Raw genomic sequence first — 27,731 nt, forward strand, 5'->3', positions numbered from 1 at the left:
GCAGTCCCCAGGAAACCCCAGACAGTGTCGGGTCTAAAAGCTCTGGAAGCAACCTCGATCCTTCCCACCGAATCAGTTGGTGTGACAGAGACCATCTCTGCTTACAAACCCAGCCCCACTTCAGCAAGCCCAGGAGAAGCACCGTCAGACGCCTCAGCGACCACAGCAACCAAAGTCCCAGCCCACTCCCACTGGAGGTGCTGCCTCTGCAGCTAGTTATCCAGCACCACGTCTCTCATTTATTCTCGGGACAATATTTCTACTGGGTATCCCAGAAAGTTTATCCAAACTATTAAAAAAAATCATGACTTTAAGTTAATAGGTATTTAGCTTGAAAAAAGCAAATTTTGTTTTAAAGCACATGTATCCACTGCACTTGAAAATTTACTTTTCCTGCTTTCCCCCCCAGTGATTGTCTCTACCAGGATAGAATATTTTAAGCAAGTAAGCTACAAAGGCCAAGTGAAGGTAAAGAAACAGACATCACAGGTCAAGAACTACTGTCCTACACACCAACTTACGCTGACATAATTTATTGGCTGCTGATTTAGACCAGTTTGTATATTTAACATGCAAGGTGAAGAAAAAAGCCTTTTATTACAAAAATACGGATATCGCACAGCTCAACATGAATGGCAAATCCAGATAAAGTCTCGGTGCAAGTAGCCAGTGATGCACCTACAGATTTTCTTCTTCCTAGTAAAAGGGCTCGCATTTATGGATAAAAAGGATACAGATGGATGATTCAACACATTAAATATTTACTTAATTCTATTTGATAACCTGAATACAGCCAGAAAGTCTGCTAAGATGCAGCAGGACAAGAGTACACCAAGCTAGCAAGGCAACTGTTCTACCGTGAAAACATCCTTTAGCATGAAGTGGGAAAGCACTGCTCAAATTACAGTTCACCAAGAGAGGACAGTAATTCAGTCAGCACACAATGCTGAAACCCAATTATATTTCAAAGCTAGTTTCTTTGGGTCTTCGGTTAGTCACTTCTTGTCTAAAACAGATGGAATAACCTTCGTTTCAAAGGCACCACAAACACTCCGGTGTCTCTAAGCACATCCCCTCCTACTGTAATGCAGCTTATGCTGGGAGTGCACGGTCCCACTGTAGCACTCCATCCGCGGGCATCAGGAAAAAGTATCGAAGCATACCTCACTATCAGTCTTATAGTTTTTAATTAATAGAATTAATAGTAAATAATTTGGGAGAAAAAAAAAGTCTCAGTAGAATTTAGTGCTCAATACTACATAGCTTACAACTGAATAAACTCAAACAGAACTTCCATTAAAAGCAGTAAGAGCTAAAAAAAGCACAGCACAATTATTCTCCATTTTTACATTTTGTTGAGCCATTTAGAAGACATTTCTTCATATCACTCTCAGTGGTCAGGATTTGGGAATTTTAAAAGCTTGAACTGATTTCTCCAAAAGAAACCACAAGAGAAAAAAAATCTAGAACACCAGCTTAGGATTTTTGTTTTATGTTGACTTGAGAGCATAAATACACCTAACATTATTTTTCTAAGAATTCTTCCAGTTAATTAGTAGCATTTTCCTTAAAAAAAGTGTTTTCTCACACACTAAATTAATGAATGTATGAACAACAGGTTGCAGTAAGTCTTGTTCTCAGACGGGCTGTAGTAGAGTGTATCGTTCTTTTCCAAGCATCTGTTGCTTGATTTTCTTGGAGTTTGTCACAAGGATGGCTATGGTTTGCAGCGCTGGACAAAGCGTGGATAGAGACAGACATCTCGGATATGGTGCCTATTCAGAATCCAGGTCAGGAACCGCTCTAATCCCAAACCATATCCACCGTGAGGACAGGTACCATATTTTCTCTGTGAAATTAAAATCACAGAGAAGATATTAACCCTTTGCTTGTTAAGACAAAAACAAACCAAAGCCATATTCTGAACGAATGAGGAGGAATACGGACTATGCTCTCCTCAGAGAAGATATTTGTGTTTCGTTCCCTGGGGCAATGTAAGGACTAGAAGAGAAAAATGGAAGCTGAAAGATGAGGTCTTAATGATTTTTTTTTTCTCTCTCCAAACTCATCCTTTTCTCTTCTCCTTGCAGAGCTAGCTATTCCAGTCTGGAAAGACCAACCCATCTTTATCTAACAAGGGCTTCACAAAGGTAGCACACTGTGGAAGACATTACAAGGGGAATATACCTGCCCAGACCAGTTTAATGAAGGCAATCTGGTATGGGCAGCATGCACTGTAGCAAACAAAAGCAATTTAACAGAATGGAAACTATTATCCATTGCATTTTGCCAGTGGTTAAACGACCATCTACTTTTGGTCACGGAAAATGAATGCAATTTAGACTGCATCATTTTAGAAGCAGTTTAAGAAAATTCAAATGTCTGACAAGCAGCACACTGAATCTGTTTTACATACCTGATCGGTGTACCAGTAATACGGCGTGGGATCAATGCCCTCTCTCTTATAGCCTTCCAGTAGCTCCTCACTGTCCCAAATACGCATAGAGCCTCCAACAATTTCACCAACATTAGGCATCAACACATCAACCTACAACACACGAGATCAAACTATTACAGTTAAGCTGCCCTCAAAAAGATGAAGCCCAAACTTAAAACATAACATGTTTTACCATTAATATTAACTCTCCATGACAGAAGGAGAGAAGGCAATTCCTTCCAGAGCCAATTTATACATGGAAGAAACCAGCTGACCAGGATCTCTGACTTAGTCTTTAACACTCTTCGTGACACCAAACTGTTACACCACAAAAACAGTCCTAAAAACCACCACTCTTCCTGGCTGCTAGACAGCTAGTTTTTAGATAATAGTCCCCAAGAGGTCACAGAAATATTGTCATTAGACTAGAACCAACCAAAGGTCATTGAAAAGCATGATCACTGTGATCTAATGACATTTTTTAAGCACTTCAGTGTTGCTTCATTTGTTTCTACAGTATCAACAAGTCATGCCAAGAAAGGCCCCAGACAAATTCTGGTATGGAATTCTCCAACGTTTTCCTGTAGTACTCATTCATTTCATGCTCATTCACAGAGACATTCCCACTCTATTTAGAAGCCTGTACACCACTATGTAAAACACCAACTTACAGATTCAGTAAGACGGGAATCGTCATGACAGCGCTGCATATAGAAAGACTTTATCTCTGCAGGAAATCGGCACAACAAGATTGGCTCATTAATGGAGTCTGTCATCAGTCTCTCAGGAGCTTCAGGAATATCCTAGGGTTAAAGAGAGCCCTATTAATATTTAAAACCAAGAACACTCCAAAACCTCAAGGCCCACAACACATCAGGCAAGACACAGACAAAGACACTTTCAGACCACACATATCCAAGCATTCAACCTCATGTACCTACATTTTTAAAACAAACGTCTTAGAACAACTCAAGAAACTATATTTATATTCAAAAACATACAGGTCAGAAAAAAACTGTTTAACAGTCTACACGACATTTCACACAGGAAACTAGGCAAACCTTGAACCTGAAACAAACTTTCCACACAACTAACAAACACTGAAGAGCTTCATTTCCTCTTCCCCCAAGTTGTTTTCCACAAACCTTAAGACCAAGAACCACAGATGGGTCAGGGTGGGCAGGGAGCCCCATGTGTTCCTGGTTCCCACCCCCCAGCCCAACAGGGCCCCCCCAAGCAGGGTGCCCAGCCCCACGTGCAGGCGGCTGCTGGAGACCTCCCCGAGGTCTCTGATCCCAAACACAATGGGATCATGGTCCAAACGCATTGCTCTTCAAGGAACTCACGTACCCTTAGTGGAGGACTGTGGGATTTTGGTTTTAATTTCTAAGGAGACTCAGAAAGACTTACTTCCCCAAACTCGTAATAAGTACCATCTTCCTTCTTCACATCATGTTCCTTTAACCACTCAATTGCTTCAGCATAGTTCATTCGTCGGAAAGGACGTTTGGGAGGCTTGAAGCCCTGTAAATAATAATAAATGTAAATAAAGACATCAAAATGCTTGGAAGGGTATCATTTTTAAGATTTATTTTTCCAGTCAATCAGCTAGTCCACTTCCACACTCAAAGCACACACGCTACCCTTTGCAGGTTGTGTATCAACTATTGCTTAAAAAGCTCAGAAGTACTGAAAAGCTGGAACCCAACAAAACCATCTTCCAAGTCCAGTGCAGTTCACAGAACAGATGCTGAAAACGACAGCAGAAGAGAGGAGAGGAAGCATTTTCAGAGCTCTTTCCTTTTCCGTATGAATTAATTACACACGTAGGTGCTTCAGACTCAACAGTTTGCAGAAATTCCACACGCAGTGCCACAAAAGAACATTTTTGCTTCTTTGTGCATCAGACTGCTGCAGAATTTGCCTTTGTGACAAGCCCACAGGGCAGGTTGTGCTTCTGTTACTTTGGACCTCCTGCCCATCTCAGTTCAAACTGAAAATGGAACCTTCCAGTACTCATCAGGAAACCAGGTCAAAATGACAGGGATGAGAGAATCTATACGTGCTCTGAGAGAAAAGTTAGTGAAGGAGATAAGATGCCTTTAAGAGACTGCTAACTTTCTATGCAAAGGCAGCAGGAGACAAAGGGTCTCTAGCAAATGAAGATAGCTTTATAGAGCCGCACCTTCCAGCACAGGGAGTAAAATGCCAGGGTTGTTTCATTGCTCCCTTACGCTCAATCTGCGAGTACCAGCTGATCAATTTTATGAGCCCTAGGACAGAGGTTTTTATTCTACAGGTACAGTACACATTACGATAAATCCCAGCACGCTGCTGGCTCCTAGACCTTACTAGCAGGTAACATCTTCCTCTGCAGCCCCCCAGCTCCTGGAAGAATCGTTACCAGCCTCACAGCATTTTCACTCTTTGATGTCATTTAATATTCTTACTTAAGTAAGCAGAGCTCATTGCCATGCCTTGTCTTTCCCAGATGAACATGTTCATCAGGAAAGGTACGCTGCAGATCGTGTCTACTCAAGACTGCCCCACACTGCTGCTTACCGGGTTTAGCTCAAACAGTAAGCTTGATGCAGGTGATGCCAAGACTCTGTCAACTACATCACAAACCAAGTTCTCCAGACGGTCCAACAAATCCTCAAAAGTTATAAAGGGACATTCAGCTTCAATATGAGTGTACCTGAAAAAACAGGTCTTGACATTACAAAACCACACTCAAGCAACAAATCTATAGCTATGAAAAAAACTCAAGAAAAAACATGAAACCCACTTTTGTCCTGTTTTTCAACTCTCCCACTTCTACACTGCAAAGGAAATAAGGTTCTTCAAATACAAAAAAAGGAAGGAAAACAACAGTATGAACTGTTTATTCTAAAAACACAGAGCTTCCTAAAACCGTATCAGTTCTGTTTTGAGCAAATCCCCCTTCACTGAACATCAAATATGACCAGCTGGACGTTCACTGATACGAGGAGTTACCTCCAAATACACTTTTGATCAGCTGTTCCATAGTAGCATTACGCTGTCTTCTCGCTGTATATTGTCATCGAACCACCAGCTACTCCCCTTGTTTTAAAAATTCACTTATACATAAACAATAGAGAAGTATACTCTCTCCATACTCTGCCAAGTGTCTGCGTGTCCTGGATTGCTCAGCTCTGTATGACTGAGCAATACAGAAAACATCTCCTAATGCTGGAATGCAGGTCTCCAGATAGAGCTGGGACGATTGTGTTAGGTACGCCTCTTCTCCAAAATAATCCAGCTTGAACAGGGTTGAACCTCCTTCCACCTGCGTCTGGACTAAAGTTGGTGGTGTGACCTGTTAAAGAACAAGAGAGTCATTACTTGAGTGAAGAATTAAGGACAGTGACAACAACATGTTACAGCAGTGAGGTAAGGCACGCTCTTCCAGAATCCCACCTACAAAACTTTCGTAGCTATGGCTACAAGTACTTCTTCCTGATATCCTTCAGCACCCTGAAAGGAGGTATGCAGGCTGTTTGTGAATCATGCTGTAACACTTACCTCAGAAATGTCTACACAACGTCGAGATCTATGTCTATGAAAGTGATCGCACAGTAGTTTCCTAAGAAACAGATTTTTTCCCCCCCCAACAATTCAAGTCAATCAGAAAATCTGTACAGGTTTGCCCAGAAAAAGATAGCCTTGAAGTAAGGAAATTAGAGTAGTCACTTACCAACAAGGGCAAATATACTTACTTCATAATATCCATTGGCAAAGAAGTGATCCCTGAAGGCCTGTACCACCATGGAGCGCACCTTGAAGATTTTGGACATATTCTCGCCTCGAATCATCATGTGCCTGTTGTTAAGTTGCACGTCAACCTCCGAATCCTCATTGAGGAGATTGTCAGCCCCTCCTGCTGGGGCCAGACCTATAAGCTCCCAGTAGTCGCAGTTCAGCTCGTGGCCTCCTGGAGCCTGCCAATTTAAAAGTGAAACAAAACTTTCAGAAGTCTGCTTTTCACTCCCTGGACGTCACCGTCTGGCTGTGGCAGAGATGTCAATCTCGTTTAAACAAAAAGATACTAAAATCTTTCTAACTGCAGTATTATCAGTAACTGCCTTGTAACCCAGTCATACCAGCCTTGAAAATGCTGTTTGTAACCCACCACAAGTCTGTCAGACTCGATGTGAATGGGACTGAGTACTATTGCCAAATAATCAGAGCCTTCCAGATACGTTCTGTTGAAGTGTAACATATCAGAGACGGTTGGGTTTATTCAGCTGGAAGGACAAAACGCTAAACAGAAGGAAACTACTTGCTACTTTGAATTATTTCATGGGTGGTTATAGAAGAAATGGAGCAAAAGGACAAATGTCTTAAGTTGCAGGAAAAAGATTTCAGTTAGCTATAAGAAAAAAATTCTTCACAAAGGTCACAAGGAGAGAATGGACCTCACTGACTGTGTAATCTCTTCGGAGATGTTCATAAACACACTTGGGCAAGCCTGCAGTATGATATTCAATGGATTTTGTTCTTCCTACTGTTTGAGCCACATTCCCCTTCCATTCTGGCGGCAAACTTCGAAGAAGTCCCTTAGATTACGCCAGAGGAAGAACTAGCTCACTACAGGTACTTGTGAGTTCATCTGTCAGAGACGCCCGAGCCAGCTTTCCAGAAGGCAGCATTTCACCACGACATGAAAACAGCAGGTTCGTGCTGGCCAGGTCCCCTCTGCTACCTGCTGCGATAAGCAAGCCGAGGGGCCAGAGGGGCCAGGGCTCCTCCTGGCTGCCTGCACTGCCGGCCTCACCAGCTCCCCCGTGTGGGTCACAGCAGGCTTCTGTCCTTCTTATATTTACAGCAGTTTCAGGGTATAAATGCCGACTTACAAAGTCTAATTAACAGATTTTAACAAATCTGATGATTTTGTGCACTAAAGGCATTCTATTGCTGTGATGAGACACAAAACCAAAGTGTTTTCAGTGTACGAAACATTCTGAGCAGTCGCGTACAAATGAGTAATTTAGTTACTAAATTGCGTGAAAGCTGTTTAAAAGAAGTGTTTGATCCCTGTTTACCTGCACTTGTTTTTAGACTTCACAGTAGTATAAGCTGTGAAGAAAAGGAAATTATACTGATTTCTGATAGGCAAACGCACCAGGCAATGGACTCGTGTTTAACTGAGCTTGGCTCTGTAACCTTCGGAAGATCTCTTGGGGATAGGACTCGAGTAACAGGGCAAACTAGAACCATTCAGCTTATCCACGTTTCGTTAGCAAAACATGCTGGTAATGGCCGACAGCGCACTGCTTAAAAGTGAACTGAATTCTCTACAAAGCACCACAGAAGGTTAACACTCTGCCCTTATTTTACACTCTGCCGGCAGCCACAGTGAGGGGACTACTTTGCTCAGGTATTGTCTAACACATCTCAGAAACACTGTTTGAAGCAATATAACATCACTTCAGGATGCGATTCTGTTCAGATATATTTCTTCTCTTGTCTTCCTGGAGTCAGCACACTCGATAGACCAGACAATAGAGTGCCGATCCACAGAGAGAACCAACTCTCACTGCACAGTCAATGACAATTATGAATATGTATCTAAAGGAAGGGGTAAACTTGAAAGTTTCTTTGCTGCCTTCAGTCTGAATTCCTTTTTATGGACTGTGCCTCTGTGCCTTATGCATAGCTACTTAACATGGCATTAGCTGTAACTCTATATTCGATCCATCTTCCAAACAGCAACAGTTTTTAGATCTAGATTGGAATGAGAGAGGGACAAGGCATAAGCGGCATGGTATTTTGAAAGCTACCTGCCCAGCCAGTAATCTGAGACCACCGCTGCAAACAAAGCGCTACAAAAAAAGTTATAGCAAACTGCCTAGCTCATACACCCACCACGTGTTGGAAGACAAGTAAATGTCCTTATACAGTGAACAATACGGTGAAGAGTCAACAAACTCAACTCAGTAGAAGAGAATTAACCCTGAGTTCTTAACCTCACAAAACAAAAAGTGAAAAACCTCATTCATTACCCCTGTTAAGGAAAATAAAACTATTTATTTAATATAGTTTTCCACTGTTATATTTTAGGAAGTATCTATGTGACGTATCAGGGGAAAATTGTTTCAGGCAAAAGTTAAGTGAGAAGAGCCATACGGTTCACATGGCACACAACAAAATGCGGGTGACAGCGGCAACTTTGGGATGTTTGTTCTTTTTCCTAGAACAAATTCCCCCTGAAATCATTCAATAATTATTTCTACCTCTGCTTTTCCTCTCATCGGGAAAATGATAAACTGTTGAAAAGGAGGACCGAAACACACAGCACTATCCAGCTCCCCTACCTGCTTGCCTTCAGGAACAAGGTTCAGCACACCATACACTGCAACACTGCTCTCTGTGGAGAGAATTAGCCCGTTGTAACACTGACACTACAGAGAGAGAAAGAAAGAGACACAGTTATGGTAATTTTTAATTTTTGGTTTACCTATCTACATCTCCTATTGGAGGCACAGACAAGATAACTAGAGCTCACATTGACAAAGAACTAGCATCAGGAGACTGAATTTAACAAAAATACAACATAATCAGTAGATTTAGGGGAACTTCCTATTGTTTACATAGAAGACAGACGAAGTATGAACACCTCATTTATTTAATGAGGGAACAGAATTAAATCATCACAACTTACCAGTTCATCTGAAAGGACACACTGAAGAAAACCTGTGCCATCTCTCAAAACAACAAACATCAAATTTTTTCCTGGTTAGAAAGAGAAGAAAAAAAATACAGGCTCAGACGTATTCACCTGATCCATTTGAACAAACCCACCCCCAAGAAACATTACCCACTGATGTGCCGATTATTAACGAAGGACCATGATCACATCTTTCGATTAAAGAAAAAACAAACATGCAAAGATGTTCTGAGAAAACACCAAAGCATTAGCTCGATCACAGAAACATCAAGAGCACTGCCTGCTCCAGCCTCAGCACAGCTGGGATTGCACTGCCACGCCACGACCTCAGGCAGGGTCCGGCCCAGGGGGGACCAGAGGCCCCTTTAACAGCAATGCAGAACGCACAGGCCCACTTTATGCCTGAAGTGGATACAGTGACATCACCTCCACCCACATCTCCGCAAAAGCATCTGATTAAAACATTGATTTTCTATAAAATGCTCATGATATTCAGATCCATAACTGCTTGGTCAAGTCCTACAGTGACAATCTGAACAAGTGCTCTCTGTGAAGTCAGACTCAGCCTTGCCATGCACTTCCAGAGTTGTTTGGCAGAAGAACACAGGAAGCAGCCTGCGGTTTTCAGGCTTTGTGCTAGGAAGTTTGGCATAAGCCTGTCACTCCCCAGCGAACGCCACCTTGCGAACCAGAGTTCGAGAAGCGTTTGAACAATTCTCTCAGACACATGACCTGTTTTTTTATTTTTTTTTTGGGTGGTCCTTTGGGGACCCAGGAGTTGGACTCGATGATCCTTGTGGGTCCCTTCCAACTCAGATATTCTATGATTCTAACTAAAATACCGGTCAGTTTGAAAGCAAGTATTACTTGTTAAACTGCTAAAAGAAGGTATGTTACTTTATGAAACTTTAAAGAAAATTCTCACTCACTGATTTCGCTATGAGCGGATGCTATCTAGCTCCTCAGTCTCTACGATTAGTGTAAGAAACAAGTCTTTTGAAGAAATTCTGTAGGACTGGCCTCCAAATCAAACATCTCAAAAGTTTTCAACTAAGAAATGTCTACATCTTCATACATTGTACAGAATTTGTTAGTGTTGTACTGATCAGTGTGATACACCAAATCTAAGTGATGAGCTAAAAATTTAAGACTAGATGCTGTCTGATTCATTAAATGTCTGAATGTTGATGGCTACTTGGTTTGTTCCATCTCCCTGCATAGGCTCAATAAGCTTTAAGTGCTCGTGACTTACCTTGCCTACGTAACCTGTGAATCCAGCCAAAAATCTTTACTCTCTTGCCTCTATAAGCCTCCAGAGCACCAATCTTTACCTGTAAAGCAGGGAATAAAAGCAATCAAAAATAGGAATATAACTCACCATTTAGATGGTGTTTTCCACACAATTACACAAGTAATTTTGAAAGGGATCGTGCTTCAGGCAGTTAAACACTAACAGTGTGCGCTGGTTTGAAAGCGACAAGGATTTAAACCCAGCTGGACCTGGCTGCCCCTTTCACAAAGGGGAACCACGAGAGTGCCTTGCTCTAATCAGATCCATTTTCTACACATGTACATAGAAACCCCTTCTGTCCAAAACCCCACCACACATCTGCTTACTAAGTTAAGGACTGCATCGAATCACCAAATCCAGCAGGACTCTACAAACAGCCACGTAAGAACTGCTATAGGTGTGTCAGTGACTTAAATTACGTCCTCTGACCAGCAGGGTATCTTCATCCTCCACCACTACAATAACCAACCAAAGCAAAACTCACAAACTTTTCCAAATGGTTTCCATATGGTATCTGCCAGCAAACACTGACAGAGAAAAGTCTGGTGCATGAACCGAGAAGGTTTAGATACCCACCAATGCATTAATATATTGACTTCGGTCTTTCTGGAGTACACAGATAACCAGAAAAACAAAAGTACATTTAGTGACAGCAACTGGACAGTGGCCTTCAACAGCTGTCAGAACCACAACGCAGAGAGACAGCCTTTGTGCAGACAACATGCTGGAAACCAGGCACTGGACCTTACTCACACATTTTGGCTCTGGAAGACTGGGATCATTCTTGATAACAACTTTCTTAGCTTCCTCCAGGTTCTTCTCTCTTCTCAAGAGATCTTCTGCCTGGTTTAGGGGAAAAAATAAGTATTAAATAACTGTGGCCACGCTTTATAAGAGTCTCACTCTTTATAATTACTGGGGACTACAATGTACACTTACAGACAGACGTCATAAAAAGCCTTGTTGTTACCCTGCTGGGGCTTGGCCTGCCCTGATTTAAGACCAGGACGAGAAACAATGCACAGAAGCATTTCTCATTTTTCCCCAAAGTCCAAAGGCAATAGATTGCCATCATTCAAAACTCACACAGTTTCAGTCATTGCTTGTCCTAATCTAAACAAAGACAAGCTGTAAATAACAAATGTAAAACATACGGTACAGATGAAGAACAAACTAAAGGTTTATGGGGCGTAGGAAACAACACCAACACTGCTTAATATTTTTGGAAAAGAAACAAGGCATGCTTCCTCCAGCTTAGCACCATCCGCAACCTACCTCTTTCTTCTCCTTAGCCTCATTCTTCATTTGTTCCCTGTGCCACAGTTTTTTGACATTTTTCATCTGTGACTTTGAAATAATGGCCCATCTCTAAACCAAACCAAGGAGAAAGCAGAAGACAGAAGATTACATTTGTGTCACTTCACACAAAGGAGTATTAAAATAATTTCTGTTGGGAAGGTGTTACAGCACCTCATTTTCCTTTTGCGAATCCACGTAAATAGTAGGAAACGGTTCCTTTCCTGCTGTCATCAGAGCCTTAAAAGTGGGGAGGGAAAAAAGACAGAATCAACAACACCACAGGTGAACTGAAGTAATCCCATTAAAGGGACTGAGCAGGCAATCTACTTCTGACATTTTGGTCGGAGCTGCAACAGCAGCTATAAAATTTACATTTAGGAATACACGGCCAATCACTTGACCTAAAGCAGTTCACGTGCTTCAGAACAGCACACGTTCTCTGCAGTTACCTTTAAGACAGTTTTGAATGGTTTCTTCTGTGTCCCATCGCCAGTGGAATCACTGCCCTCTCGTTCAGAAACATACAGCTCTTCTGTAAGACATGACAAATATAGGCAGTTACTCAAAAAAAAGTATCAACTATGGAAATACACAGGAAGAAACTGGACACACACAAAAGATATAAAATGTTCGTGGTTATCAGCAGTGATAAACCTTCAGAAACAATCACTTGGTCGCACAAGTAAGAGCCCGTTAGTATTTTCCATGTTAAAAATCATTCCACGCAGAAAATGCATTACGTTGAGGCCTTAAGGACTCCCAAAGTACCGGACTCTTGGAAGCCCCTGGCTGCACACCAGGGGCCAAGAAGGAAGCAGCTTTCTTTGGACATAACGTCTAGGCAAGCAGGCAGATCATAAGCTGAGAAAAGTCAGACAATTCAACCCAGCATTTAGCTCACACATAGCCAAGGAATGAGTCACAAATTATAAGAACAGAAGATACTTCGTCTTTTTTCTAGTGCCCGAACGGACGCAAAGGCCAGAGGATAAGGCCTGCACGGCCCAGAGCCTTCCACGCACGGCCACTGCTCCTGCCCAGGTGCTCCCACCCCACGCCCCGACTGCTAAAACATGGACCTTTTTCTCTAACGCGATTTGGTTTCGATTTCCAGGGATCAGAGCACATTACACCTCTGTCTGACCGCACGGCCATTACAAAACCCTGGTTTCCCGTATCAGCATTCCCGTCCTGCGTTCAGAGCACCCCTTCGCCTTCTCCACTCCTCTCACCTCAACAGGCGGGCAGGGGGAGCCGCCAGGGCTGCGGGCTGGGCCACACACGTAAATACAAACATATACACACACATGTACCTGCGTATGTATAAGTATTTATAGGTATGAACTGATGTATAACCACCCGCACATGTATCGGTATGTCCATACGTGCACACGCTCCGTTCTTTGCCACCCTTGCACAGCTAACAGCCAGAAATGCAGCAAAATACGTGTGTGCAGTACTTTCCTTAATTAGAGGAAAACGCAACGCTTTCTTGTTGTTGTTTTCTTTTTACTCAAGTCATTCAGAACAACTGCACTCTCTGCAGAGGACGGACGGGCCTGTTAGGAGCAGCACACACACACACACAGGCAGCACACGCAGCCACGGTACAGGCGCTGGAGGCGTTTGGCTTGTGCTCAGCAGAAGGCCCCGCACGCGGCGCAGAACTGACTCATTTTAGCTTTTAACAGGCGAATTCTTGGGAAACGGCAGCGCCGGGCGCCCACCCGGGCTCGGCACCGCCGCCTCACCGCCCCGACGGCCGCCGGGACCCTCCCGCACGGCAGCTGGGGGTGACCCCGGGCCGGGCCGGGCCGGGCCCCGCCCGCGCCCCCCGCGCTCTGCCCGTTGCCCCCAGGCCCGGCGGGGCCCGCTGCGAGCCGCCCGGCCGCCCCCATCCCGGCCCGGCCCGGCCCCAGGGCGCGGAGCCGGCCCGCGAGGCCCCGGCGGGGCGCGGCCGCCGCCATCTTCTGCCCGCGGTGAGGGCCGAGGGGCCGCGGGGCCGCCCCGCACCGCCCCGCACGCCCCCCCCCGGGCCGCAGGAGGCCGCCCGGCCCCGCGCCTCACCCAGGGCGAGCGCCGCCGTCCTGCCGATCACTTCCCCCGCCATGGCCGCGCTGCCGCAGCGCTACGGAAGCGGCCGCCCCGCGCTTCCGCCGCCTTGCATCAGCCGGCCCCGCCCGGCCCCGCCCGGCCCCCCCGCCCCGCCCCGCCCCTGCGTGGAGCCGCGGGGCCGGGGCCCTGTGCCGGGCAGGGCGGGCCGCAGGGAGGTGCGGGGCGGGCGGAGCCGCGCTCCTGTCAGCGGGGCCCGCGTCCGGGCGCAGCGGCAGGGCCGTAGCGGAGCCCCGGCGGCTCCCCCTGCCCGCCAGGCCGCACTCCTGTGCTGGGCGGGTGCCGCAGCCCCGGCCCAGGCTGCCCAGAGAGGGGCTGGGGGCTGCTCGGGGAGGTCTCCAGCAGCCGCCTGCACGTGGGGCTGGGCACCCTGCTCGGGGGGCTGCCGGGCCGGGGGGCAGTGAGCCTGCGACGTGTCCCAATGACACGTTACAGCTACCGCCATTTCATATCTAAACTCCTCTCACACTCCCATTGTTACCCATATACTTACTAGAAGAGAAGCTGAAAACTTTCGTATATTTATCTTCACTATATTTTTGCAATGTACATCCTGTTGAACAAGAACTGCATACCATGCTTTTTACTATAAAACCATTTCAGTAATCAGCCTCAGACCATGAGTCAAAAGTAAATAAAAGCGACACGTTTATATATCTCAAGAGTGAAAGTATGTGCAAACACAAAAAGACTCATAAAGAAATACTTTTTACATTGTAAGAATGGTATTTATTCACTAACAATTGATACGTGTTTCATATAAAAACAACTGGTTACCTATTGGCGACTGCTGTATCTAAAGCAGAAATGCACAAACTGACAGTTCGAAGGGCAGCTCTGCAGAGATTAAATACGCCTGTTCATAAATACGCTGTATAAGCACGTAGCCACAAATATTCTGCACAGCTGGAAAGACAGAGAAACAAGTGAGAAAACAAAATCTGGTAACTGTTGACTCAGATTTCTTTATTCCATGGAAAATCAAGGAATTAGTTCTGAAAGGAACAATGGCATATCACTTATACTGACAATATGGAAAGAAAAGTCTCTCAATTTAATGCAGCAAGCTGTAGTCAACCATTCAAGAAATCAAAATGAACAAAAATGACATCTATAAGTGTCAGAATACCCAATAAAGTCGGATGCTGACTAAAGTTTGTCACCAGATATTTCTTAATCTCAGCTGCGCAAGCTCAGATGACAGTATCTATGACTCTCTCAAAAGTCTGATCATCTAATATGACATTATCATTGTACAATTTAATGAAATGGCGCACACAAAGTAACTGCTACTTAGCAGTTTGTTTTCAAAGACATAATATGAAATGTAGCTGCAATTTTATGTAAAGAAAAGTTGCAATTCCAGGCATGGAATTATAATGCCAGTTTTCATACTCTAACACACAGATCCTTCAGTTTCACATTAAACAGAAATCAGTTGCACAAGGATAAATAGTTCTGCAGAGAACTCTTGGCTCTTCTGTGCTTTCAGTAGTCCAAAACCAAGAAGTTCTGTGATAAAGCATAAAAATTTGGTTTAAAAAATATCCTGAGTTTGTTTAAAACAACAACAACAAAAATGTGCAATCATTTGGATAAGAAACCTCTCCCCAAAAGTGTAGTAAATCAGCTTGCTTCACGAGCTTCTCTAACTTCTGTGACAGCGTTGCCTAGGACTGCATCTAAAGGAGCTCGCTTTTTCCTTATGCTGCGTCCGGAAGCAATAAGATCAGCGTATCCTCGTTGGTGGGAGAAAGCATAAGCAGAACGACGGCTGGATAACCCTCGGCGAAAAGCACTCTGCCTCCTCTTCCACTGTTCTTCTTCTGCCATGTATTTCTTACGGTTTTTCTGAATCTTCATGCATGCAAAGACAAATTAGTTTATGGATTGAAAGGGAAACAACTTGTTTGCATTTTGCATTTACTTTCTTGGGAAATAACCTGATAGGCGTTATTAAAAAACAAACAACAAATAAAAAACAAAACCAGAAACTGCTTAAAAGGAGTGTCTTCTTGTTTAAAATTGATTGTTTGAAACAAGAGTATATGAGGTCATGTATCAAAGTTTCTGAAGGCCTTCCTGTATCATTTTGTGCTTCATTATTTTCATTTATCCTCAAAGTGTCTTTCACTCAAAGTGGACTGAAGATGCTTCTACTGAAAGCTATTACTGTGTTTGCATGCTGATACTTATTTAATACCTTTTTAAACAACTGTGTTACACAGTCTGTTACTCTGTTACATACATCATAGCCCTCCCCGTGCAGTTTACCTGTCAAGGCAAAATAGAAGCAAACCAAAATTGGCCGCTATACCCTGGTACATAATAAAGACACTCCAACGCAGTCCAAATAAAAAGCAGAAGTAATACCATCAGTAGCTTCAAAGCAGGTTTCTGTGGTTTTACAAAGAAAAGCGCTGGGCCAAGACAAAGGATAAATTAGCCCACGCTGAACTGTGTGCTGAGCTTTCACATGTAGCTCTGCATTACACAGAAGTACGTGAGGAAGCCTCAGGGAAATAAGCACACATCAAAGCACGGATCTGCACGGGACGGCCGGGACGGCAGAACGCCACGGCAGCATTTGTCACACGGCTAGGAGGCAGGCCTGGCCTGGCCTTTGGAAAGCCCAGCTGCCACACTCCCTGGCCTGGGACCTTGTTTGTTTCCAGTATCAGTACCAATACTGGTGCCTGTAAGTAAACATGTGCCGAAAATAACATAAACCTTTACTCACTCGATCACTTTCCGAAGGCCAAATTGTCATTGATAAGAAACGCTGTGCCACCACAGGAAGTAAGCAGACAGCGATTGTTAAAACCATGGTCAGCCAGAGGTACGGCTGTCTCAGAGCATTTGGAGCAGTTCCTAGGAATAACAAGAGGATATTTAGATGTAAGACAACATATGAAAGATTTATCTCTAGGAAAATTAGGAAGCTTGCTATTCCTAAAAATATGTTTTCCAAATGGCTGCTACATGCACCTCCCTGGACTTCCAACAAAATCCCAAGGAGCTGATAACAGCATTTGGCTCTGTCTTGCTTTGGGCGTTTACCTTCCACTTATCAGAGCAACTTGGCAAACATACCCCCTGCAAGGTCTTCACATTCTCTTTACTTCAAAGCTGTGCCACCAATTTTACCTTAGTTTTCATTTGCAAACACCTACTGCTGGGCAGCATCAAGTTCCAGCTCGTTTTCATTGAAAGAAATTAAATATTCTAGTTAAGCTGGCCTCAAACATAACAAAACCCTTCCTTGGAAGTATATTTGTATTTAGCATAATTTCCTTTCACAGACATTAGTTCGTGCCATGACATTTTGGCAGTGGTTCTGCTCAAGTTACACAGCTTTGTAAACATGTTCTTGGGAGACAGGAACAAGACACACAAAACACCAGGACTGACCTGTGAACTGAAAAGCAGAAGGAAAGAGAACATGGATTCCAGCACTGTGGAAGTCAAATGTGATACCAAAGTAAATTGCAATACTCCCGAATACTGAGAAAGCATTAACAAAAGTCCAGTAAGATGTATCCAAACCAATCTGAAAGTAAACAAAAACTCCAAATGAGTTTATTAATTCAAAAACAGATCACTATGAGGACAAACATTTTGGTCAAGTAATCTCTCACCTAGTTACATTTCAGTCTGAAAGAGTGTCGACAGAGAAGAGAGATGGCAATAAAGTAGAAAATTTTGCAAATTGTTATGTTTTTGCTAGACATATTTAAAAACATGGCCAGAAGTTTTTTTCAGAGCAAGAGACATCAGAAAGCTAAGCTTACTTGCCTGAAGGTTGACAACAAATACAAGAGAAGATGCTGCTGTGACAGCAAACGACTGATAATCTGAAGGTGCTTCTCCATCTTGTCCCATAGTTTGAAGGTAAGCTCCATATGGTATGAAGAAGATAATCAATGAAGTTATAGCTCCATGAAGCAAACTTAGAAAGAATTTCCTGTAGTTAAAAAGTAAATCTTTCTGTCCCAAAACATATAGCCTAGGGAACCGAAGACTCAATTTGTCGCTCACATCCTTAATAAAGGGGGAAAAAAAAAAAAGTTGCTTCAATTTCTTGTTCTCAGTGCAAACCTTGAATAGTAAGAAATTAACTATATAATGTCCCAAAGGAAATGGCAGATTCCCTTTTCTTTTCAGTCAGCAGCATCGGCAGCTTTCCAGAATAATGCATACAACTGGGAAGAACCAAGACTAGAGGACATCTCTTACAAAGCTGTCACATACCCCATTTTCAGGACTTGATGACCTTAATTGTCTTCTCCAGCCTAAATGATTCTATGCTTCTAGGTTTTTAGCCCATTATTTGCAAAGACAAGACCATCTGCAGTTGTGTCAGTCTTTACAGCTACGTATTGTTTTGGAGTCTTTCTCTACGCTGTGAATTAGCAGACTAGGGCTATCATCACACATCCTGACTTTTAGTCTCTAACATATACTCAAGTGGGAGCTTAATTTGGTACTGAATTTATTTCGTAAGTTTTACTACAGAAGTAAACAGAAGCATTGATCTGCCTGATCAGCTTGTATGGAACAACAAGCAAAGAAGGCCAAATGTACTTGTTCTGCTGAATTAAAACAAATGCTGCACACCAAGACTTCCCGTCAAGTACAGTCATTCAAAATTGTCCATTTCCTGTATCTACAGGTCAGAAGGGTACACAAGAAGTAGCTTTTCCATTAATAAAGCTGCCTGCTTCTTGTTCTTCGTGATGTCATAGAACAACAGGTACTGAGAACTATTTTTTAGCAAACAACACTAGCACTGAAGACCTCTGAATTGATTAACTTTGGCTATTTCAGTAACCCTCTGCTTATTGTCTTTTGTTACCTCACATCCTGTATAGGAATACATTCAAAAAGAATGCCTTGTACATAAAACAAAGCAACCAGTTTCAGTGTAATTTAAGACTTGATTCTAAATGCCTCTGAATTCATCTGTTGTTAACAATGTGGAGAATACCTGGTCAAACAAGCCAACCAGCAGAACCGGGAGACTGGAATACAATACATTGTACAGCGTGATGAACCAGTCTTCATATGCTGTCTGAAACAGAAGCATTTAAGTAGATAATGATTACCTTTTGATTTCACCTTTTCCTCCTAATTCCCGAGAAAATTTATGTGCTCTGTTATAGCATTAAATTGCCTGTCTCTGTTTACCCAAAAGGCAAGAAACACCTTAGGTCAAAACGCTGTTAAAACCATTTCTAGCATGTATTAAGCTTCCCACTCCTTACATACTATCAACACCACCTGACCTGAAACAGTGCTGAAACTGAACACCACACGGAGTGTCAGCCCGGTTTATAGCCGCATTTGTGACTGTGATGAGCACTCACAGCAAGTTCAGGAACCCTGATTTCTTCTCTTTTGTTTTGTCCAAAGCATCCATAATTTCCGCCACAGAAAACACTATTAACCTCAGCAGGGATGCTTGTCTGTGACTATGGCCCTGATGCTCCGTGCTGCACCACACAACTACATCTTCCCGTATTTTGCTTCTGCCAATGGAGATGCATCTCATCCCTTAAAGTCTTTCTGGCACACAGATAAGCACAACCTTTCAACACTATGTGAACTTCAAGCACTGCCATTTACAATGAGCACATTTCAAGCCAGCAGTTCAAGATTAAAAAAATAAATAAAATTGTTTTGGTTTCTTATTGATAGATAAATGCACCATCTCACTTCACCTATGAATATTTAAACAGCATGGTTAAGGAAGGTTTCCCAAACCACCATTTAACAATCTCTTCCTCCATTCCTCCCTGTACAATCATGATATTGACTGTAACTGTTCTGAAATCATAACCAACTGCTTTGCTTATGAGTAACTAGCTTAGTAGTTATAATCAATTCTCCTGCAGAAATTACTGATGTTGAGTTCGGGTTCCCATCACTTCCCAGGTTAAGCTTTTGCTATTCCGCACCAATGAAAAGGAAGACCTGCCTGTTAATAAATAGTAGACAAGAGCATGCCTTCTTACCTGGGCAGAAAAGCCATTAAAGAACGAATACCAGATATGGACTAGTGTAAAAGCAAAGTTTTTGTAGAAAAAATATCTTAGAAACTTGCACATCCTAATGTAGGACCATCGTCCGTGGACCAGCAGCAGTCTCTGGAGGTAGCGGAATTGCCCAAAAGAGTAGTCGCTTGACATGACAGCCTGCATCCCTTCTTGGCCACTGATTCCAACTCCAATGTGGGCAGCTAAGGTAACGAAACAAAGACCACACACACTGCATTAAACAAAGGGAGAGCAACAACATGACCAAGGGCAAATCTTTCACCAGTTCCTTTTCTCTGCTTCTCGTTCTCCTGCCCCGTTTTATTTCTGTATACAGCACAAAGGCTTCTTTAAAAATTAACACAACAGTGCACACACCCTTCCTTGCCCTGTTATTTACTGCTCACGTCTTCACTGTCATTTGGATTCTCTCTCCGTGCTTGTTCCATCTGAATGGATACTGGGAAATTTGACTGAGGTGACAAGTAAGTGATGAGACAGAGCAAGCCAACCCCTGAACACGCTGGTCAGGCAGTTTACAAACACAGACTTCCTAACATAAACCATATCCCAGAAGTTTGTTTTTCAACGGGCTTCCTCACCGAGTGTTTCAAAGAATGCCAGTTGCAATACAGCAGGCTAATGCCTCCAAGCAAGGGACATCTAAGCTCTTGTTTTGTCTTTATATTACATTTGTAACTCCAGACATGGTAACAGACATAAATCAATGCCCTTCTTGGGGAATGTCTACATAAAATGCTAAAATATATCACCAAATCCCACTAACCATTTCATAAAGGGTTTCCTCATAAAGGGAAAGTGCAGGCATAGAAGGTAACAAGGACGCAAGAAATGTTAATGTAGGTAATGAAACAGATGGTAGAGTCTTCTCAACAAACAGAAATAGCGAGGAGATTGTGGAAGAACTCCCAGAAGAGATGTTTCCTACCGAGAGAAGTCTTACAGCTGCCTTACTTTTAATCATGTTCACATCATTGGCACCGTCCCCAATAGCCAGAGTAATAGCTTTCTTGTATTTCTTCACAAGCTCTACCACCATGGCTTTTTGTTTCGGAGTCACTCGGCAGCAGATCACAGCCTTGCATTCGCATGCCAAATCGACAAAGTTCTTCTGCTGCTGCTCTTTGTAAGCTTCAGCCTTTCTTCTCTTCTCAGTTTGCTTTTGTTTCTCTTCTGCTGTTCTGGGGAATTTCAGCTTAAGTTTCTTTTTCTTCTTTTTCTTCTCTAGCAGGATTTCATTCTGTGTAACAAAAACGTTATGTTCCCTTCTACACCGTTTAAAATAGCACTCCAAGGGCTGCCTATACACACTACACACTTAACTTCATTATATCCCATTTATAGCATTTTAATGAAATGCTCGTGCAGAGGAGTGAACAAACAGCCATGGAAACAATGAAAAGAACATATCTGGTGGGATTAACAAAATCAAAATGCTTGTATTTAGTGTCACAGCACTCCTTGCAGAGTACAAAGGAATATTTCTTCTGATGGGAGCTAATTCACTTTTGAAAAACATTCTGATATTGAAACTTGCCTCTTTCTATAGGAAGCACGACCACGCTCAGCAAAGGTGGAAGTTTTCTATAAATACCCAAGTGAACTCTGGGGCAGTACATCTGGGATAGGGGGTAGCAGACCTGCGATTTTACCAGACGCTCATGCTAGATAACTTCGAGAGACTTCCAGCTTGCTTCCTATGCCTTACATACAATAGTGTTTCTTTATACAGAAGAAAGGCTTAGAGCTGGAATGCTGAAATGTGGCAGACGGTGTGTAGCTCTTCACTGGACTTTCTTCTTGTCAGCTGTCTGTAAAAGCAGCCTGCCAACGGGGTGGGTAATAGTCACCGAATTACTGCTAGCCACTTCTGCCAAAAGTTCTTTTCTGCTTTCTAAGCTCCTGTAAGAGCACTGTTTTGCAGGACTGAGCAGTAAACTTGTCTTTTGTTTCTACAATTTCACTTCCATCTTTCATTTCAAGCATGATTTCTGTGCCTACACTGAAGCCATGCATCCTCTGCAGCTGGCAGTCATCTCTTTCCCTTTCTCATTTTTTTTCCATTAGACTGGGATCCTCATGAAAAATAAACACTCTGAAAATCAAGCTGCGCTTTTGCAGAGGTTTGGTTTTACTTTTACGGCAGCTACCACAGCGATTTAAAAAGCCAAAGACATTACTTTCTTTACTGAGGCCTATTTTAAATCTTCAAAAATAAAAATATTTTTGAACATAAATATCAAACAGAGATGGTCAACTGGTGGCACAAGGGCCAAAGAATTTTCATTGATTGGTTTAGCAAGGCAGACAAATGAATGGAGTGAAGGACACCGTGACATGGTAGTACCCCCCAAACCTCAAATGCACAGGAGCACAGGAGATCTTCCTTTCTACATACCAACCAGGAGCCAGTGATTATTAAAGCACGATCTCTACTACCCTGAAAGAAGGGCTCATTCATTCTTAGAGAGGAATGTGTACTCGATCCAGCTCTGTTCCTCTGGTTTTCCAACCTCGTTTGAAGAAGAGCACTGGAAAAAAAAGCAGATACGTTACAGAAAAATCAAGGATAAACTTTATACTAAGATAAAGTTTGTGGATGCAGTGCTTAGGCACATGATTTATTGGTGGACTCAGTAATGTCAGGTTGATGATTGGACTTGATGATCTTAAGGGTCTTTTCCAACCTAAATGATTGTATGATTCAATAATTCTATAAATCAGTCCCAGACTGCAATAAAAACATTTTTGATCAACTAGCAACACTTATTTTTCCAAGAAGCTTAGAAAACCTTAATTTTAAAAGTCAGTTCTTCAGAATCATAAAGAAAATGCATCTCCTCAGCATCAATGTTTTCCAATAAAGGTTGCAGGTTTTTAATCAGTTGCACTCCAAAGCACACAGAACTTAATTCCATTTTTTGAACTACAAATTTAATGTCAACAGTTGTTGACCTAGAACTTAAAACCTCCTCCAAATAGGGTATCACCACCTTTACCCACAGTGAAGATGTTGCTTTGTAAAATTACAATTCCAGAAAAAAAACAAGAAACAGCGTATAGCCAAACAACAGCCAGCAAATGCTGTTCAGGCGTTGAAGAACCATTGTGGGATAAACCAATGTTACTGCTGGGATAATTTTAAAAATTGAACATTTTTAACTCCTACACAGAAATTCTTTGTGCTTTTCACTTGCCTGATATCTTCTCCATAGCAGATTGTTGTCTCATCTGTTAAGAGTTCACAAGAAAATCCAATATTTTCAGCAGTTTCTACAATTAAAAAATAAAAAAAAGAGCAAAGTATCTACTTAAAGTTCGGTCTTGAGTAACTACTGGGGGCAGCCAGAAGTACAGGAAGTCCTCTTAAGTAATTTTTGAAGTTGTGTTTCAGCATGGCGTGTTCCCTTTCACCACCACATAGCATGGAGGAACAGGACAAATAAATCTGACTACAGAGAAGCTGGGGGGAATGCTTCTTCATTATTTCCCATAGAATAACAGTGGCCTATATGCAATGCTGATCTGGCTGCACCTCTATCCATGCTGTAGGACCTGGATTTCACTGTAGAAAGACAAGTTTGGCACGTAAGTGTTCTGCCCTAAGAGCCAGACAAGCCTGGTGGCAATAAGGTTTTGTTGTGTGTGTTTTTTTTTTTTTTTGTTTTTTTTAAAGCAAATTGTTCTTTATTTGCTTTGCACTGGGAAAAACAGTAGCTGGGTATTTCCCTATAGAAGACAGCCACTAAATCAGCCATCTACGTTAATCTATTGAAGGAACAGAAGTTACCCAGAAGCCCACCCAGTAACTCTGGATTGGAAACAGCTCGCATGAACTTCTGCACATTGTAGAAAGTCTTCCAGTTTTGATTTAGATGCACTTTCATACTGTGCTTTTCTAGAAAGCTTGTTTCATTACAAGTCTGCATCTGTCCCAGTTTATCTTCTAGCTGTTACCACGTTTTTGCTAGCTCTTTGGCTGTAAACAAACTTACCTTTTTTGTCACCAGTAAGCACCCAGATTTTAATATCTGCTTTTGAAAGTTTGGAAATAGTTTCTGGAACTCCATCCTGTAGTTTGTCTTCAATAGCTGTTGCACCAAGGAGCTGGGAGATATTTGAAACACAGGTATTCAGTAGGATAAACATCTATAGAAAACTGATTCATTTACAGTAGAGAACACCACTATTTTGGCTATGTCTTCAAGCCAAGGTACAGCTCAGGATAAGAATACAGTAAAGATAATGCCTTATATATAAAAGTCAGTGCACTGAAATACATCTACTAAAATATCAGAAGATAAATTGTTAGAAACCGGACAACTCAAGTTTTCTATAGCTTCTGCATGTTATTAATGATCAAAATTTTCTTCAAAGGAAAACAAAGAAAGAACCCTTTGACATAGAAAAGCTGCATCACAGAGTAGATGCTAGAACTACTCTGGGCCTGAAGGGTGTAGTAGCAACTTTGGAGGCTTTTTTTGTTTCTTTGTTAACAACGTATTTGTAATACAACTACTGACATCCTGAAATGAACCTGTAAATTAAAGAATAACAGGGATGAACAGGATGATTGGGCTGGGGGAAAGCAAAAAATATATATATATTATTTGAGAATAACACATTTCCTTTCATTCTTTTCAACTTTCTCTAGAATTTGTCGTGGTCTTAAAGCCAATAAAATACTGAAAAGATCTAAAGAAAAAGGTCCTATAGAAAAGGATAATTTATTTTCAAAAAGATCTGTTTCTTCTTACATAAGAATAGAAGTACACTACAAATTTTAAGCTTGACTTACAATCAAGTTTTTTTCTATTTCCTCATATACTTTGTCCAGAGCTTCATCACGATTAGTTGTAGCTACACTGGCCTCCATGAACTTTTTATTCCATGCTTCAAATTCATCATCGCTAATGTCTCTGTAGCAGAGGCAGAGTGTTCTAAGAGTTTCATTTGCAAACACCTGAAAAAACAAAGAAAAAAAAACACATATGCACAAAAATCCCCTTTGTTTTGAAATCAAACATCAAAGTTACAGTCATAAGCATTACATAAGTCTGATAAAACAAGTGACTGCACAATTAATCTTGAGCATTTCAGAAATGACAAAAACTAAATTATAACTTGCAAGGCAGTCTAAATTGAAAGGCAGCCTGAGGAGGTGACAAATAGAACAGATTTTAGTGACCTGGAATACTCACGAAAACAAACAAAAAAGCAATAGACAAAACGTAAGTTCATTTCTCATGCAAAGATAATGCATTTTTAAAAATATGTATGATAACCTAACGCTGCTCTTATTATTTCTCAGGTTTGGGATAATATGTAAGGCCAATCATAGGTCTGCATTTGTTTAATAGCTTACCAAAAGGACATAAATGAAATTAGATTATGGTCAGAAATAAATTTAATATGTGATTGTAAAAACAGAATATAAAATGCAAACATACATCTAGTGCTTCTTCTGTAGCTTCTCTCTTTACATTCCTTGGGTGCAATCGTTCATAAATTACTGTATCAGCTCCTTTACAATACAGCCTTATATTTCCATTGGATTCTCTCACTGTAGAGTATAATAAGAGAGGTGGGACAAAATGTTAAGAGTACATTTAAATAAAGGAATAGTTTCAGATTAGATTCTTCAGTGTACCCCTATTAGCTGCCAAAGCTACATGACCACGTTTCTTTGTAGCACCTCATCCCTAAAATTGTTCAGCTAAGTATCTTGGTTGACAAGTGCATTTCCTTTTCTCTTTCATGACAGGACAGGATATTTAAATTCCCAAGAATTATGGTTTTGATAATGTTTCATACAATATTAACATCTCATTTGCACACAGGAGGTGAGTAGAGACATACAGTAGAGGTATGAGGCACTGTAATTACAGCCTTAAAAACAGCAGATCTGTAACTGATTCAAGATTGACTATTTTAAAAGGTAATTAAAATCAAAACTAAAAAGGTACTTATAACTCATCCTGCATTCCTAGCTCTTACAAGAAACATACAACTAATTTCTTTTTGGGAATAAGGGGAATGAATTATCTTTGCAAAATTTCTTTAAGCTTCTACTAAAGGAACCACAGATCATCTTCAGCAGAGGCCACATCTGAGCACCAGGACTGTTAAGAAAACACATTTGCACCTTATTACAAAGCCTCTGTTTTGCTATCCAGAACTATGTGGATTAAAATCTGTCATAGGAGTGTGTGTCACACAGCCATTCCTCCTAGGAAATGCAAGTGACCTATCCTATAAGAGGTCTTATAAATCAGAGGTTGTTTGTAGTCAACTTACCAATGACAGACATTCGTTTTCTATCACTGTTGAAATCCAAGATAGCAAGGACATCATAGGTTTTTTCAATCCCCATTTCACTTATCGTGATGGTATTTTGTGTTCGCGAGAGAAAAACGTAGCCAAAGTTTCTGGCTGCCGTAACCAAGGCCCCTTCGTCTGGGGAGGCTGCCTGGTAATTGATCTGACCTGCATTGTTGACACAGTGAAAAGGACAGAAAGCCAGGGTACACCTGAGCGTTACAGGGGCGCTCAGCCCCCACAGCTCAAAACTTCACACCCATCCTTTGTAACTGACAGCTGGACAGGCAATGCCACGTCCTTTCCCTTTCTGAAGTGGGGTCCAACACACTGCTGCAGCACCCAACAGCAGTGCCATCGGAGGAGAAGGACTAGGGACTCCCCCTTCCCATCACGTGCACTTTCCAAACGGACTAAGTCACTGAACCTCTTCCATCCATGTATAAAAGCAAAAACTTACTTCTCTGTCTCGAGACAAATGTAACTTAAATATCTTAATTTCTCAGTATGTTCATTTAAGCATTTCCAAAGGAAGTGCAAAAACCCACCGCCACCACCACCAACAAAAAAATCACAAATTCTTGGCCAAAAACACCAACATAGTGGAAATAACCCCAAAAACATCAGTAGGAAGAGCAAGAAAGGACAGGAAACTGCTGGTTTCACAAAGATCTCACAAAGATGCAAGTAAAGCAGTATTACTCTTCTCTTGTGTCAAGCATATTTTATTTATCTTTCAACCTTACTTTCCACATGAATTCTTCAATACCCATTCACCTTCAAATTCAGTTTCTGTCACACTTCTGTTACTCATCTTGGTTATTTGCTGCTGATATTCTTAGAACAGACATACACAATTTGTGTACAGCTATGGGCTGTACTTCGTGGAGTAAGCGAATGAAATCTTTATGCTGAAAATGCTTGTTTTTCCACACTGAAAACAAGTTTCCGAAAGTGTTTCCATTTTCACATTTGTGTGTGGAACCAGAGACTATGCTAGTATCATTTTCATTTTATTTGAGGTTTATGCTTTGGAGATTTTAAAGATGTATTTGAATAGATAGATCAGTAACAGGAAACACAAGCCCTCTGTACAAGCTGTTCCACTACCTTTCTAAATCTCCTGTTATTCAAGATTCACATTCATCAAAACTGTAACCATCATAAAGACAATCCTCCTTATGTAAACAGGTAAATTCAGTACAGGGAATAGCACAGGAACTTGCTTTTGTTTAACTTAAAAGAACAACCTAACACTCCTCCTCATTTATTGGATTAACATTAGTGCTGGACCTCTCTTGTGTAACTGGACTTCAATCACTGTTTCCCCTTACACAAGAGAAAAAAATGATACTCACCATCAGAAACATCGACCATGACTGTGTGACAAATAGCAAGCAGAAGAAAGAACTTTTGGATTTCTGGGTCCTTTCTGGACTTTATTTGCTCTATCAGGTAGTGATCATAGAACAAGAACTTTCCATCTGCATACATGTTCCAGCTGAAATCCACTTGCTGCTTAGAAAA

The 27,731-nt window shown here is 41.8% G+C and overlaps 2 protein-coding genes across 5 annotated transcripts in view; both read right to left on the minus strand.

Moving 5' to 3' along the window:
- Positions 1-517: 517 nt before the first annotated feature.
- On the minus strand, positions 518-13,938 carry NARS1 (asparaginyl-tRNA synthetase 1). The gene is made up of 15 exons (XM_066987824.1): positions 13,786-13,938; positions 12,168-12,250; positions 11,890-11,955; positions 11,695-11,787; positions 11,173-11,262; positions 10,381-10,459; positions 9,123-9,193; positions 8,776-8,862; positions 6,178-6,399; positions 5,578-5,777; positions 5,000-5,135; positions 3,848-3,961; positions 3,109-3,240; positions 2,417-2,548; positions 518-1,849 (listed from the first exon to the last, which is right to left on the minus strand). Exons 1-15 carry the CDS (start codon positions 13,826-13,828, stop codon positions 1,718-1,720), a joined length of 1,680 nt encoding a protein of 559 aa, XP_066843925.1. The 5' UTR covers positions 13,829-13,938; the 3' UTR covers positions 518-1,717.
- A 516-nt stretch (positions 13,939-14,454) lies between these two features.
- ATP8B1 (ATPase phospholipid transporting 8B1) overlaps positions 14,455-27,731 on the minus strand; it is a 38,434-nt gene continuing 25,157 nt past the window's right edge. The window contains exons 15-28 of one of the 4 annotated variants that reach the window (XM_013195116.3): positions 27,563-27,719; positions 26,184-26,372; positions 25,337-25,449; positions 24,685-24,849; positions 23,882-23,993; positions 23,084-23,159; positions 22,285-22,417; positions 20,841-21,126; positions 19,845-20,068; positions 18,818-18,901; positions 17,626-17,871; positions 17,242-17,380; positions 16,571-16,701; positions 14,455-15,687 (exon numbers count right to left, since the gene is read on the minus strand). In XM_013195116.3, coding sequence (XP_013050570.2) covers positions 15,457-15,687; positions 16,571-16,701; positions 17,242-17,380; positions 17,626-17,871; positions 18,818-18,901; positions 19,845-20,068; positions 20,841-21,126; positions 22,285-22,417; positions 23,084-23,159; positions 23,882-23,993; positions 24,685-24,849; positions 25,337-25,449; positions 26,184-26,372; positions 27,563-27,719 — 2,286 coding nt within the window. In that variant the 3' untranslated portion in view covers positions 14,455-15,456. Of the gene's footprint in view, positions 15,688-16,570; positions 16,702-17,241; positions 17,872-18,817; positions 18,902-19,780; positions 20,069-20,652; positions 21,127-22,284; positions 22,418-23,083; positions 23,160-23,881; positions 23,994-24,684; positions 24,850-25,336; positions 25,450-26,183; positions 26,373-27,562; positions 27,720-27,731 lie in introns of those variants that run through there. The other 3 variants (XM_066987822.1, XR_010827467.1, XM_066987823.1) reach the window with 3 other exon arrangements.

This window comes from Anser cygnoides, chromosome Z (genome assembly GCF_040182565.1).
Source record: "Anser cygnoides isolate HZ-2024a breed goose chromosome Z, Taihu_goose_T2T_genome, whole genome shotgun sequence".
NCBI lineage: Eukaryota > Metazoa > Chordata > Aves > Anseriformes > Anatidae > Anser > Anser cygnoides.